Below are 15,094 nucleotides of genomic sequence, written 5' to 3' on the forward strand. Positions count from 1 at the left end.
GGAAAAGGATCGGCCTATGCCTCCGGTTCCCCCCACTCATCGAACGAAACTCAGTAGCATAATATTTTACGCTGATCGTTTGGGAGCGGGATTTTCGATAGGATCTTAATCGACCGAAAGTACTTATATTATATTTGAATAAGTTATTACAGCAATTTAAAATTACTATTTCCTTTATCTACTGTGTGAGCTTAATATAGACTAAAGCAACTAAAGCGATATTTTATTAGTAAGCGAACCCATAGAATTTTCCCCTGGCCGAAATGTGAGAAATTTTGATAAAAAAAAGTTTTCACTACAAATTTTCAAACGATTGTTCGCGTCACACCGCACATCACGAATTCCATCCAAATACCACACGAGTAATGTAACGCGAATTTGCGTGAATTCGGCGCAAATGTTCTGAATTCCCAATTCCGTTTAGTTGAATGTCGGCGAGACAGCGTCGTATTCATCGCTAAATGTGGAACGATTATTAATTATTGACGTATGTTTATCTCGAATCATCTCTCAATTGGCGAACTGTTCAGTGCAGAATTGTGTGTGCTATTATGTATGCAGGTCAAACTGTATTTTAGTGCTTTGATGTTATCCGTTTAGAGATTTGGATACACGGGTTGAAAGCAGTGAATGGTTTGAATTATAATGTCGGTCCTGGTGTTTCGTAATAATTTAGTATGTTTTCAGTTATATTCATTGTATTGTAGCAGTGGCTGGTCAATGGTAAGAACCTAGGAGTTAAATCGAATAATAGAGTATTGAGTTTTCAAATTACTACCACTAACTATCACTACTTGAAACGGTAATAGAAAACATAATAAGAAAACCGGCTTGTCCGAGAATTAAAAGTTGGACGACATGTGACAACTGCTTACCCGCATTTGGCCAGCGTGTTGTATTCTTATATTCTTTATGGCTTCTACTACTATTTATTTCTTATTCTTCTGAACATACAAAGGGCCCCGTTAGCCAGCTGGCAGTGCCAGACAGTGGATGCATGTGTGGGCTGATGATGATGTTGACGACTTCAATTATATGAAGCGCTTATAGAACCGATTTTAATATAATTCAACTAAAGAACCATTGTATCGGGGCCGCGAGCGAGGGCGATTGCGAGAATTCCATGTAACGCGTAAACTGAATTCGAAATTCTTAAATAAATTCATTTGAATTTATTTTCGAAAAGGTCTCATTTATTGTTGAGTCCTCCCTTATTTGGTTACTATATAAATTATATTCTTGCCTTAAATCTTAACTGGCAACTACTGTTTGCAACAGAACAACTACTACATTTTAAATATAATTAATAATCTGTAATAATGGGTACACTTAACTCCCTTCTCGAACCTCTGGAGTTCCCAATAATGATGACTACTCGGATCAACTTCACCATTTTTTTTTAATAAATCAACGCACTAAGAAGATGGCGAATGATGTGAAAGGTACTCTAAAGTTTTTTGATTTTCAGTTTAAATTATTTAAATAATTAAATTAAGAACGTGTTGCGTGGTTGCCTCACGTGATATTCTGTCGTTCATTAAACCGCTTTCGTATAATTAAAAATTGAGTATTTTTTACTTGATAGTGCCTAAGGTTTATTCGAAGTTATTTAGTGTCATAAAAGTAGTCTATACTAGAAAGTACTCAAACTATTCCATACTTGGGTTTTAAGTTAAGAAACCGGCCGAGTACGAATCGAATTGGCTGTTGATGATTCTGTATCTACACATAAGCTGTAGAAAAACAATTTTCAAAAATAAACATCGGCCACTCATCCAATGATATCAGCGCGATCCGTTCCTATTTTTATGTATAGCTAAAACTGCAACAATGGACAGACGGACAGACAGTGAAGTATCAGTAATAGACAAATCGTTCGTTCGTTTGATTACTTAGTGTTAAAGGGTTTTATGATTATGTTTCTTTTCTTTTATTATTTGAACAAGCTTTGATGTCTACTCCAAAAGTTAACTTTCGGAGCAATTAAGGGGCCGCTGAAACTCATTTTAAAAACAAGCACTTCTGCTATACATTATTATTAGTATATAAGTATTATATGTTTGATTTAATTGTGAGTCCTTTTCCCATTGCGTTTTGGAATTCTTATTACAATAAATGTTTGTCATCATTATAATTAAAACGCAAATAGAACACAAACGTTCGTTAATTAGCAAACGAGTGAAATATACGGATGAAATGTCAAAGTAAATTAATTGTACATGAAAACATGGAGAGCACGGCCTGCGCTAGTAATTGTAATACAAATATATCGAAATAAACTTCTTTCAATAAAAATAAAACGGCCAAGCGGTTATATAATTTTGTTTTTTTTATTGGAATCGCATTGACTTTGAAGTTTTTGTTTTTTTTTTTACAATAGATCTATAATCTCAAATTTTGAATAAATTCAGTTTAGTATCTTAAATAGGAAAAAAGAGGAGCACTGAGTTTAGGAAATCGTGTCTGTGTGATTAAGTTAGATGATCAATGCTTTTTATTATAAACAATAGAAAATCATCTCATCTTATTTGTTTTGATTGGATACGCCAGCTCGCGCTTAACCCACTAGAATGTTGCTATGATTTTTTTTATTCCCCTTAATCACTACATACAGTAAAAAAAGTCGCTTTCTCTGTCTGTCGCTAAGTATGCTTAAATCTTTAAAACTATGCAATGTGTTTTGATGGGGTTTTATTTAATAGATAGAGTGGTTCAAGAGGAAAGTTTATATGTACAATATCATCTATTAAACTACTCCGAATTGGAAGCTTGCGAAGCTGCGAGCGAAAGTTAGTTATTACTAAATTGCATAGAAGTTTTATAAAAACGTTACTCAACGAAGACTATGAGTTGTTTCGTAGCACTTACAAAGCAAGTCGACACACTGTTATCAACGGCGATAAACCCTTATCACTAGTCCGCCGCGCAGCCATGTTACTATATATTCATGACTGAAGTATCACTCATTATATTCTTTAATTAATGTGGTTAAATTGTGAATATAATATCTGAAATATAGATAAAGTTAGTATAAAATTCAATTGACCTTTGTAAAAATTAATTAGATGAGTATGCATTACATGAACGTATCCATTGATGAAAATCTCTAAAATTCAAACTCTATGCTTGACCTTGAGATAGGATGTTACAATTTATTAATTATTTTACTATTTCAAACTCGCAAAGATGATCAAATTTTCATCAAGACAAGGAGTCAGTAAAAAGTATTTACATGATATGTCAAGTCTGTCTACAAATATAATAGTTTAAAAAACATTTTGATTGAATGTTACTATATTTATTTTATTAAAATATTTAATCTATGCAGTCTATTAAATTTATGACGTTTAGAATTGAGAGCCAATTTCTTAGATAAATAAAAAAAATAGCTTTATTCTTATCGCAATTACACAAAAACACAATAGAACTTTGCTCAGTATTGTATATTAAATTACTGTAGCATTTATAGAGTATCCAGCAGATAAGCAATTACTGACGTCATTAAATGTTCAAAATGGCTGATGCCTACAAGCTTGGCATTGAATGAAATCAGCTGGCAAATTAGGTCGTTGAACGTAAGATAAGATTATGCAGGGAGTAAACCTGTTGAATAATCTCAGATATATAAACACAGGTAGTGTTTGGTATATGCTTTAGGAAGTGTATCTTACTCTTTTGTTATTTAGTTGAATTCTTGGCTGAGTTAACGACTTGAAGTTTATCGATTATACATTTCCAAAAAATTTATTTTAAATAAAATGCAGGATGTATACGAAATATTCCGAGCCGAGATAATACGGTTCTATAAAGAGAAAAGAAATGTTGTACGTTTGCCATACAACTGTCAATAATCTATTTGCTATTTCAAGTTCGAACGCAAATATAATAGAAGAAAGTCTTCAAATGCAATTTATCGATAGTGTCAATACATCGTGGTTCCATAACTTACCAGTTTAAGGTTAACGTTAAGTTTATTAGGTTAAGCGGTATGTCATAAATGTATTATGGTAAATGTATTTTATCTTCAGCAATACGTGAAGTCAACTATCTATTAGAAATATGAAGAAAGTGTAACAGTTTTTTTAAGGTTTTGCTTGGATGATTAATTATCTACAATAATATTATAATCTACCAACCCGCATTTGGCCAGCGTGGTGGATTATGTCCTGAACCTCATAAAAGGCCTGTGTGGAAACAAATATGGGCTGATGATGATGAATAATATTATAAAAAGGAAACTTGTATTTTGGTAAGTTTGTAACGTTCTTACGCAATAAAGTACTAGACCGATTTCAATTATTTTAGTCTTAGAAAGATGCAACTTCACGGCCTGATATAGGTTATATTACATATATCATAAAATATAGACCAAGGCTGTCAGTGAAGTCGCTACGTGCGAAGTCGGGGCGAAGAGCTAGTTATGTCAAAACAGTGGAAGAGTTTTGTTTAACTGCGTTTTTGTTTCTATTAGATATTTATTCAAACGAAATTGCATTCAAATACAACGTTAATGCTAAATTAGGAGCTATTAATTTCACGGTTTGTCTGTTGGTAAATGTTAATGTACTATGGATTGCAAGACGACGTGTGTGCTATTCTGTTCCTTATAGTTTTGCTAAATTCAATATTGTCGGTATTGAGAGCAATATTATAGAATTACAAGTAATGTGAGCGATATATTTATTTGTATCTATATGAGAGTGTTGTCTTATAATTCCAATAAAAATATCCAAATATCTAAATCTATTAAAATGTTGGTTTCGCTGATTAAATAGAAATAAATGTGAATTTAAAAATAAAGGAATATCAATAGAAGCAGCGTAAAATCTATTGATGTAAAATCAATTCAAAATTTTTTTGTACGACAATCTGATTTCGACTAAGAGGTATGATTTTCATTAAAATCAAATTTTCACATCCCGTTTCAAGTAATGAGAGAATACTTATCTACATCTGGACTCTCGTTCAGATTCTTAATGGAACGAGGATGGAAGGAGCTATTCAAAACTAACGATAAACATTTCTTCTGAAGGTTGAAAAGAAAGCCAGGTGGCAAGCTTTTAAGTCTAAAATATTATTGTAATTACAACATAATAAAAGTTTTAATAAAAATAGATTTAGTTACGCTAATGTTTAACTACGTGAATAATTGGTGAATATGTTTAAAATATTTCGACATTTGGTCTATGATACAATTTATTGATTGGCGGAACATTTCAATTGATGATTCAGTAACCGGGTCGCTACGAACAGCTAAGTGATTTTAGTGATTGATCCTCTATTGCTTTAAACTAAAAGCGATTACTGAACTATCCTCTAACCGGCTTCTGTATCCTCTGAATTCTGCTAGAATTTGAGCTAATTCCGTTTGACCGGAGCTTGATCTTTAATTGGCGTAGGCGAATACTAGGCTCGGTTTTAGTTTATATTTTATTTAAGTATCAGAATATATGTGTTTTTAAAATATATACTTACAAATAATAAATAACTGTATATTATAATGTTGTTTATTATTTACATAATATATCCAATATTACTAAATTTTCGTTTGTAAATATACATCTACTTATATATTTTCAAATAATAATATTATTTCGGTATTTTTCGTTTCAATTTCAACATAACGCGCGAAAAAAACCCTTTAAACATCGCGAAGTTAAAAAAAGGAAAAGAATTTTATTGATGACGTAAAATCTATTGACAAAAACCTTTTAACATTGTGATATTACGGAGGAAATAAACTTGTTGAAAACTGTGAAACTAGGTTTATTGTAAATATTATTTCACCTAAAGGTACGTTAAATGGAAGCGGCCCTAAACGAAATTAATTTTCGTGATTAAAACCTTCAATATTTGCCAAGAAGAAACCAAAAAAATGTGAAATACAGGTAATATTTATTTTTATTAAAAGACAATGAAATATTACATTCACAATTCATTATATATTTAAATAGGGTATATTTTATTCATCTTCAATAATGAATAAATTACTATTAAATTTCTGGCAAACGTATTCCAAAAATATCATAGTAAAGACGCCAAAAAGCTACTATCAGGTGAATCACCAGTAACCGAACTGGTGGTTCGGTTCAACATGGAAAATAAAAATCGATCGAATGATGAGTCTCTCGCATGAGATGGTCTATTGCAAGCATTTTTGCTTTAAGCATATTACATTTCCTTCACCCTTTCCATCGGAGATAAATCTCTTACATTCAATAGGCAGTCTTTAGTTCATATAAAGGAAGGTACTGTAATTCTTAAGGACGTATTAAAACAAGGGCACGTAGCAATTCCAATGATAAAAGGATGGAATCCTTCCGTATAGATTGAAGGAAGTGAAGTACAATTGTCTTTATGTATATGTTATATTTACTAAACTTGTTGTTTTCATTTTAATTTATATTATATCAACATATTTGTATACATTATTCAAGCGATTTATACTAATATCCACACGATATTTTAAAACCAAACAATCCTCTTTGTAAAATATAATACCCAGCAGAGTGGTAAGATTATCCATCAAAGTCTCATTGATCATGTCGAATACACAAAGGACTGGTATTTTCGAAACACTTTGATGTCAATGTCTGGCTGGCTGCCGTCACCTAACATTTGTTTGTTTTGCATGAAAAATGCCTACATAAAGCTGCTACACTCCCATTTCCCATATCCATTAAGTCGCAGCTACGAGTCTACGATATCTCGTGTCTCCTTGTGAGTGTATCTTTTCATTTATTAATTATTGTGATCGTGTAATTTAATTAAAGCAATGTTTCCGAAGTTCGCACGCGAGTAAGTATATCTTAATATCACTCATGCGTGTTTGCTTTGCTGCACAAGACTCGAAGCGCTGCTACGTCTTTATTAATTTTCTTTGAGGCTTTATATACACTTGGATATAACTCTGTAATGAGATCGGGATGAGTCGCAGTTTCACCCTATAAACGTTAAGTGATTTATAAGTTTCATGTAATATTTTCCAGTATTTATAATGAAGAGTTTCAATAGTAAAGGTTAAATATTATTTAAACATTTTATAGAAATACGCGTCGAGGAAGTGATAGGCGAAAAAATATAATAAAATTTTTCGCTGTGTAACCTTTTGCAAGGAAAATTACAAAGCTGGGTCGTTTGCGATAACACGCAGGTTAACCTTTTTGCTTGCAATTTTGCCTTTACAAAGGCTTGCAAGTTTGATACGATAATTAAAACGTTGTTTTTGTTTATATTCATTTTCATGAAAAAATATTCAATATTAATTTTTGCAAATTAAAAATTAAAGGTCATGAATTCACCTCAGATAGAAAGTAGATAAAAACTTATTTTAATAAGTAGTTATATATAGTACATTGGATATCCTTTTACTTACAAAATAACTGTATTTTCTGCCTAAGCTGAAATTAAACAAAGCCATTAAAAATGATTAATCCTAGTGAATACCAAACGAACAGCAGTGAAAAAAGATATTAAAACATTAATCCGAAAAAGTCATTGTTCTGCCGGCTTATAAAATGTCAGGCAACTGTCGGAGGCCATAGCATGTCTAGCCGCAACTGTTTCATCAGAAAAATAACAGTAGATTTGCTTGAAGATAATATTTTTGTCTATTCCGTTATAATCTAAGCTTGTCTGGAATTGATCGCTGGTAAACAAGAAGATTTTGAATCTATGTTTAATTTCTATTTCCCAATTTCTGTTAAGTGTTGATTTGTTTAAACATAATTATACTAGTGGCTATATCATATTAGAGCATAGTGAGTTTTTTTTTCAATTATTCATTAACGAAGAATTATTCTTTAAGAAATCAATATATGATAACCGAAAATAGTCAGATATGTCATAGCAATTATACTAATGATATCTCATTATGTTTATTACTATACTGAAGTTTTTATTTTGACCATTTTCTATTATAAGTGTACTTTACTTAACTTCCTCGATTAAAACCAAAGATTTTAACTATTAATTAAAATAATTTTAATTTTAAATATTATAAATGCGAAAGTGTGATTGTTTGTTTGTTCTTCTTTCACGTCGCAATGGATCAATTTAATATGCGATAGTTTGAAGAAAGAATAGACTACTTTTATCGCCAATGAAACATCTCATTCCCAACGAAATATTCTTTAACCAAAGCAGTAAAATATAAGCAATGAAACGGATCCTTCCGCTATTATTTTAATAGTTCAAGTTTATAATAAACCTTGTTACCATAGTTTAGTTACCCGAGATGCAATATGACGCCAGATAATTGTCAGTTATTAATCTAATAGGCAATCATGCTAACTGTTTGCAGTAGGTCCGATATTCACGCTTGACCCGGATCACGAGTAATCTCAATATATATTGCAGTTGTCACAGAATTAGATCAGGGGAGGAATAAATAGAAACGCAATATTTGCATAGCTCTACACTTTGATTGGACGCAATTCTTCTAAATGTCACGTTAGTCTGTGTTTGCCATTCAATGCTGTACGTGCCTCCGGGTGCTTTGAAATATTCATGTAAATATGCAGTTTTATTTATTTTATGAACAAGGGATTATCATGCGAGCGATGTAGGCATGGTTATGTTTCATTATTTTAAATATTATAGGATTTCTTGTCCACATATTTCACCCACTTAGAAATATCTCTGGTGACAATCTAAAACTGGCCACAGAACGGATGTACTTTAAAAATCAAGAGATAAAGTCACACTATCTCTCAAAATACCAACTTTTTATATAAATACAACAATATACACAGATGTTCCGACAGACTCGCTCAACCACAAATGCATTGTGATAGCGATAACTCCTGTACATATTGTACTCCAGTGAATCGCATTTCAGCAACCTGAAGAGCAGAAATAAAATTGGCAATATAACTTGATTCATATCAGCGGGTATCTCATTTTAGATTGTGTTCACAGTAATGGATGGACGATTTCAAACACGCCACCGAGAATGGGACCGAAAAGAATTGTAAAAAAAAACAACAAAAAAAGAACGCCCGACATTATATATTTGTAATAATATGTATATTAGTGATAAAAAGACAATATGTTGTCTATATCTTCTTATCACATGAATACCATATATAAAAAAAATGTAAAAATATATTACAGGGATCAGTTTTTCCAATGGGAATGCATGATACGCGTGCCCTACATTCGTAAGGAATGCGGTGACATACGATACGAAATGATACATCTATTTTAAAAGAATGTGTTTTTCTTGGTATTTTCACATATTCTCTGAAAATAAGTAATCTGTTGATATACCTGTTATCGTGAATTATTTTCAAAGTGTAGATAAATATGTTTAGTTTAGCTTCAAACTTTAGTTTCATATCAACTTGAACTTGGCGATGTTATCATTAACTCGCTAAGGAGGTCTAAGCGTCCTAAATCTACTGGAAGACACGTGTATTTTTATATTGCTTGTATCCATGTTCGCCGATCGGTATGTAGGTCAGAACTTACTTAGAACGCTACGCAAAACAAACGTGGGGCGTGTTATGCCTCGATTAACTGGACGAGAAAATTCTGAAGAAACTATCTTCATTTGAATATTTTACACGTTCATCCGTATAAGAACTCTTTAAGATAATTTCTATGCAACTCGTGTAGTTCAAGAGTAACATTATCAATGATACAATTTTATAGACTTTGTTTTAGTACTGTTAATATAAAATATATTCTTCGATAAGAAAAATGAAGAAATCTAAAAATCTATATGCAGGGCAACATTTCACATTACATAAAAGGCACAACAACACTAATGCTATTTCTCAGACATCATAATAGAATTTAAACCGATACGAGCGCTCGCATTGTGCACTGTGCACAATAATATTTCAGGAAATACATTATAATTTGAATAATATATAGAGAAAGTAATCTCAGTAAAAGGCATGCACGCTGTTACCATATTCCGAAAAGACGAAACGAGGCGCTTTGTGCATCCTCCGAGAATTTCAACATTGTAATATATTGTATTATTCAGTTACAAGAAAGAAGCGCGAGCGCGCCGGGATTCCTGCACTTGCATATATTCGAATTAGATGGAAGTTTAATAAAACTTGCATCTAGACTGCGAGCTATTCACTAATAAAACGAGAGCGCACTTTGTAATTTATTTCTCTGTAAGAGTACACCGACAGAAATGTTTGACTTTTCAACATTTTGTTTCGAGTGCTCGCTTTTATTTGTTTAGATGACTTCTATGACGTTACCGGTAATAACATTTTGCTGGGTGAAACGATTTTTATGATTACTGATTGCAACAAAAATATATACTCAGTGTTTTAAGAAGCCAACTGAAATATACTGTCCATCCTAGTTATGAAAAATAGGACATTTTGAATGAATAACGGGCTCAAACATTATTTCTTGGTATCTATAATAAAAAAAAAATCTTCATTGTAACTTCTTGTACAAAATACATTAATCTTCCACATTATAGACATTAAAGTCCAAGCTGATAGTTGCATAACCATCCTGGCTGAGGCACTATTAACGGGAGTACCTATACATTCGAGTTCTGTACATTTTTACTAAAATGTTTCTAATGGGTATCCACGTTCCATTAATTCTCGTTCATTCATCATGCAAAAGTAATCCTTCATAAATACAAAACTGAATGTGAAAAACAATCGCGTCTAGACTCCTCACAGCGGAGCGTGTTGGCCGAATTTCGAAATGGCCCGCGTTCGTTTTATTTATATTTCCTGCAAATATGTTATTAACATTATTTACTAAGCACAATCTCGGACCGAACAAGTTTCAAGTATCTAACTAACTTGTCGGTTTCAAACTGTTAGTTAGAAGTTAGTGCCTGTTTGGAGAGCCAATAGACGCGGGAATTAAACGAAACACAAACATACTGGGAACTGTCGAAGTACAACTGGCTTTAAATAAAACTTTTCTACAAAACATCGAAATGAGTCAGCGTCAGCTCAAGTGGCTACTGTTTAATGTTTTACAAAATTATTGCAACGACGCATGATTTATTACTTTAATTGTTAGGACGTTATCGATTTTTTTTGTTTATATTTAACGGAAGAATTTAATTATACTAAATACAAGAGGTATATAAAAATGAAACAGTATGTCTTGTTGCTATTGATTCCTAATTATTTATTGTATTTTAGAACTAGAAATTGCTTGTAGGTACCCTACAAGCTTATTCCTCGTATCGTTACCCCATAAGGGAAAGACCTTTATCAATCTCTAATTGAGTTGCTACTCGTTATAATCGTATCCACTCAAAAATAAATTCATAGAATCAATAAATATTAAAAAATACATATAAATTTTTCATATACATTTTTTTCCATCCCTTTCTTGTCGACTATATTAATCAAAACCTAACCTATAAAAATAAATTTAATATTAACTCTAAATCAAATATAAATGAAAAAGAAAATACATTTCCAATGACATCCCGCATCCAGAAATCATTTTTCATCCTGTTTATCAAGAAATAACATCATTAAATTCATTATTATCATTAGGCGATGTTATCGAACACACTATAGAACCAATTATATAAATAAAACTGGTTGTTGTATGTAAGTTATTAGGCGATAAACGAACCTTTTACAGCCCATGAAGTAAGCGATTTACAAAAATAAAAATAACCCTATCAATCTGCGAGTTGTTTGGAACATCAATTAAAATATATATTGCTTTCGTAATTATGCAAATTATAACAGAAATCATTTGTGGTGGAACCTAACAGAAAATAGTATAGTTGCGGTTACATGCCTGAAATTTCTACAAAGTCATTATACAAATTTTCATTTGCGAGTAGGTATGCAATTAACATATTAAATTGAAGTGTTGGCTTACAAATTTAAAATTCTACAGCTTTTTAACACTTTGCGTACATTGGCCTAAAGTAAGTCTCTTTAAGCACGTATTTTTGCATTTTTGTTCCAGCCTCATCCCCATCATTTTGTAACACAAGTAGCCTATATTGTTCCCCCCTCGAACAATATAGGTTATTTGTGTTAAAAACTGATGATCTAAATGATATGCTTTTTTTTACTATTAAATTAAATATTAATTTCTGGTTAAGAAGGAACATAATCACCCATTACGTACCTTCTCAACCAGAAATTATTCGGTCAAAAACAAATTGAGTTCAATAGACACGTTATGATTCAAAACATGTCATATAATCACTCCAGCCCTGTAATTATGCTCGCAGGAAAGTGTTCGAAAATGAATAAAACATTTTCTTGTTGCGATAGGGCGGCGGGCGACTCGTGGCGTTGATAACGATAGCAATACAGCAATATGTTGTGTACATGCTTTCACATTTCAATTCTGATATATTGCGACCAACATATGAATAATAAAAAAATAAAAAAATATATACCTGCTTTTGGAAATAGCATAAATATGCAATATTTTAACATTGCAAATTTTATCAATTAATTATGATATATATGAACTAAATAAGACGTATATTTGGATATATTATATTCGCGAGCAACTGTAATAAGTATACAATTTCTCAAACTACATTTTGCCTCGGGATCGCGAGGATTCTCTTCCTTTATCGGTGGAAAAATTCCACCTTCCTTAGAGGTAACGTATGTAAATCAAGACATACATACTACACCTTCCTTGCTTTCTTTACTTCTCATATATTTACTATCAAAATTTGCTCATGAATAGCCATTATAAAATTTATATGAATCAAATTGTTCACTACGTATTCGTGAGGCAAATATAACATGTAATTTCATGAGAAATTTTGAAAGAATAGAAAGAAATTGATCCCGAGGCAGGATACGCCTCTCGGCCACCCGTGATCCTCACACGGATCACGTGTGGCCAAGAGGCTAGGCGTCGCTACGGTTAGGCAAGAAACGCAGGTTCGTATCCTGCCTTCGGATCAAATTTTTTCTATTCTTTCAAAATTTCTCATTTATAAAGCATTTCAATGCTATAATACTAAAAATTAAATGTAATTTCATTCTAAAGAGCGTACTAACCTTAAACCACCGAACGGTTACTATAATTGATTAAAACGATCGTTTAAAACCTCCACTTACCTTGCCCAGCAGATCTTCAGGAGTGATAGGCCGCGGAAAGTTCATTAAATCCTCCCTCGTAATAGAGTACATTCTTGGACTATCGTCATACTGAACGTAGTGAGGCTCGAAGGGGGAGACGATTACATCTCGATACAACTCCGGATCCACTGCGTCTTTGCTCGCACTGTATGCGCCTGCCGGTGACAGCGCCTCTGTTGAAGCGATTTAAATGTTAAATTGACTTGTATTGTGTGACTGCGGCGATTATGGCCACAAATGGAACAAGGACAAATCCAATGCTGAGCGATTTAGCTATTATTTAATTCGTACCTATATGCGATAGAAACTATGTGAGATTATATAGTTTCATACTTAACAATAGCTTTGAAAATAAAGATGCAGAATATTTGGATTTATTTCAGCCATATTTCAGTATACAAAAACGCTGCTGGTTGTAAATGTTATGAACATATACTAATCTAAAGTTATGTAAAATGTTAAAATAAAATTTAATTCTATACATGATTGTGTTAGGTGGTGCTCCTGCATTCCTTTATTACTTATCGGAATACGTTGAAATATTTTTATAACACTTTATTGAACACACTTCGACAGAAACGATAATTAGTAAAGAAACATTTTCGATTGATAAAGGAAAAATATGCTATAAACTTCAATTATTTTTATTCCATTGTTAAATAAAGAAAGCTACAGGTCAATATTTTCTCAGAGACTGTAATTGTTTGCAAAGGCTTCAAACAACGCTCAAACATCAACAAAAGGTTAATTCATTGAGTTCAATATCATTAAATATTGTGTTTGTCCATTGGGAAAGAAAAGGATCAACTTACAACAACGTATTTTAAAGTTCTAATCATGGGATACTGATGCTTTTAAATCGGAAGATCGTTAAGGATATCAAGGACCTCAGTAAACTTGGGATAAATGGAAGTTTTATTATTGCTAAGGAGACGTTTAATGGATAGGATCGTAAACGAGCAGCCAGTAAAGGATTTATTAGCAACATTGTGAACTGGAAATTAGGCCGCCCTAATTACAGGTTTGGATGAGGATGGCTGTACCGTCTCGTTAGAAGGATTCAACACATGAAGGGTGCATTTGTCAGAATATTATCCGAATCTGCGTCTGTCTTAAGTCTAGTTTAAGTAAGAGATGCCTAAAATTCGTTTGTTTCATTGCTGAAACTGTATCTATAGTATAAAATGCGTAATGCCTACATTTGCCAAAACGAGCCAGCACTTATTTTACCATTAAAATCAATTAAGCGTGCAAACAAATATTTCAAATGTGGACGCTCCACTCCCAACTAATCTATACAGTTCAATAAGAAATAATGTACAATAATGGAATGGTCACCAAATTTTGACATCATGTTTGACGCCCCTCGATACCTATATTAAGGAAATGGTCGTCGCTTCCGTATAAAATACCAGAAAAGAGAGAAAACGCAAATGTACCCAACAAACCTATTCAAGCCTGAAGGTATTTGTGGTAAAAACGTTAGAAATCCAGTCCTCTTTTGCTTAAACCATTTCCATATTGCTCATTTAAATTATAACTGAATCTATTTACACGGGAAGAGCCGACACTCGCCACAGGCAATCCCGGACGTCGTGACGTGAAATTGAATAAATAGTAGTAATCTCACAATTATTACAATGCTGGGAAATGCCAGCTGTTTCTGATTAAACAGACCACCGGATATATGCGTGTAGATGCGATTATGGAGCTCGGGATAGCTAGTGTGCGTTATATGCATTTATAATAATGCACATGACTCGTGCTTACTTGGTTAGGATATTTTGGTAAATTAGTTTCATATAAACCGTGATGAATCATGAGTTGCATGCATCCAATTTCGTACACATTCACAAAGGTTTATTTCTACGTCATAGTGAGTTTCTAAATATTCATAATGCGAATGATAAATTCGTTTCAATGCGAATTGATACAACTAACGTAATCAAACTCTGGGTCTATAATGCATCGTTCCTAGTCATTACCTCCACCTAACAACCGACTAAATATAGACCTCG

At 32.5% G+C, this 15,094-nt stretch overlaps 1 protein-coding gene across 3 annotated transcripts in view; it reads right to left on the reverse strand.

Moving 5' to 3' along the window:
* The window catches only part of LOC119835879 (protein cab-1), a 54,955-nt gene that overhangs the window by 19,280 nt on the left and 20,581 nt on the right, over positions 1–15,094 (reverse strand). For all 3 annotated transcript variants that reach the window (XM_038360959.1, XM_038360960.1, XM_038360958.1), the window contains exon 2: positions 13,056–13,249. In XM_038360959.1, coding sequence (XP_038216887.1) covers positions 13,056–13,249 — 194 coding nt within the window. The remainder of the gene's footprint in view (positions 1–13,055; positions 13,250–15,094) is intronic.

Source organism: Zerene cesonia, chromosome Z (assembly GCF_012273895.1).
Source record: "Zerene cesonia ecotype Mississippi chromosome Z, Zerene_cesonia_1.1, whole genome shotgun sequence".
In the NCBI taxonomy this organism is placed as follows: Eukaryota; Metazoa; Arthropoda; class Insecta; order Lepidoptera; family Pieridae; genus Zerene; species Zerene cesonia.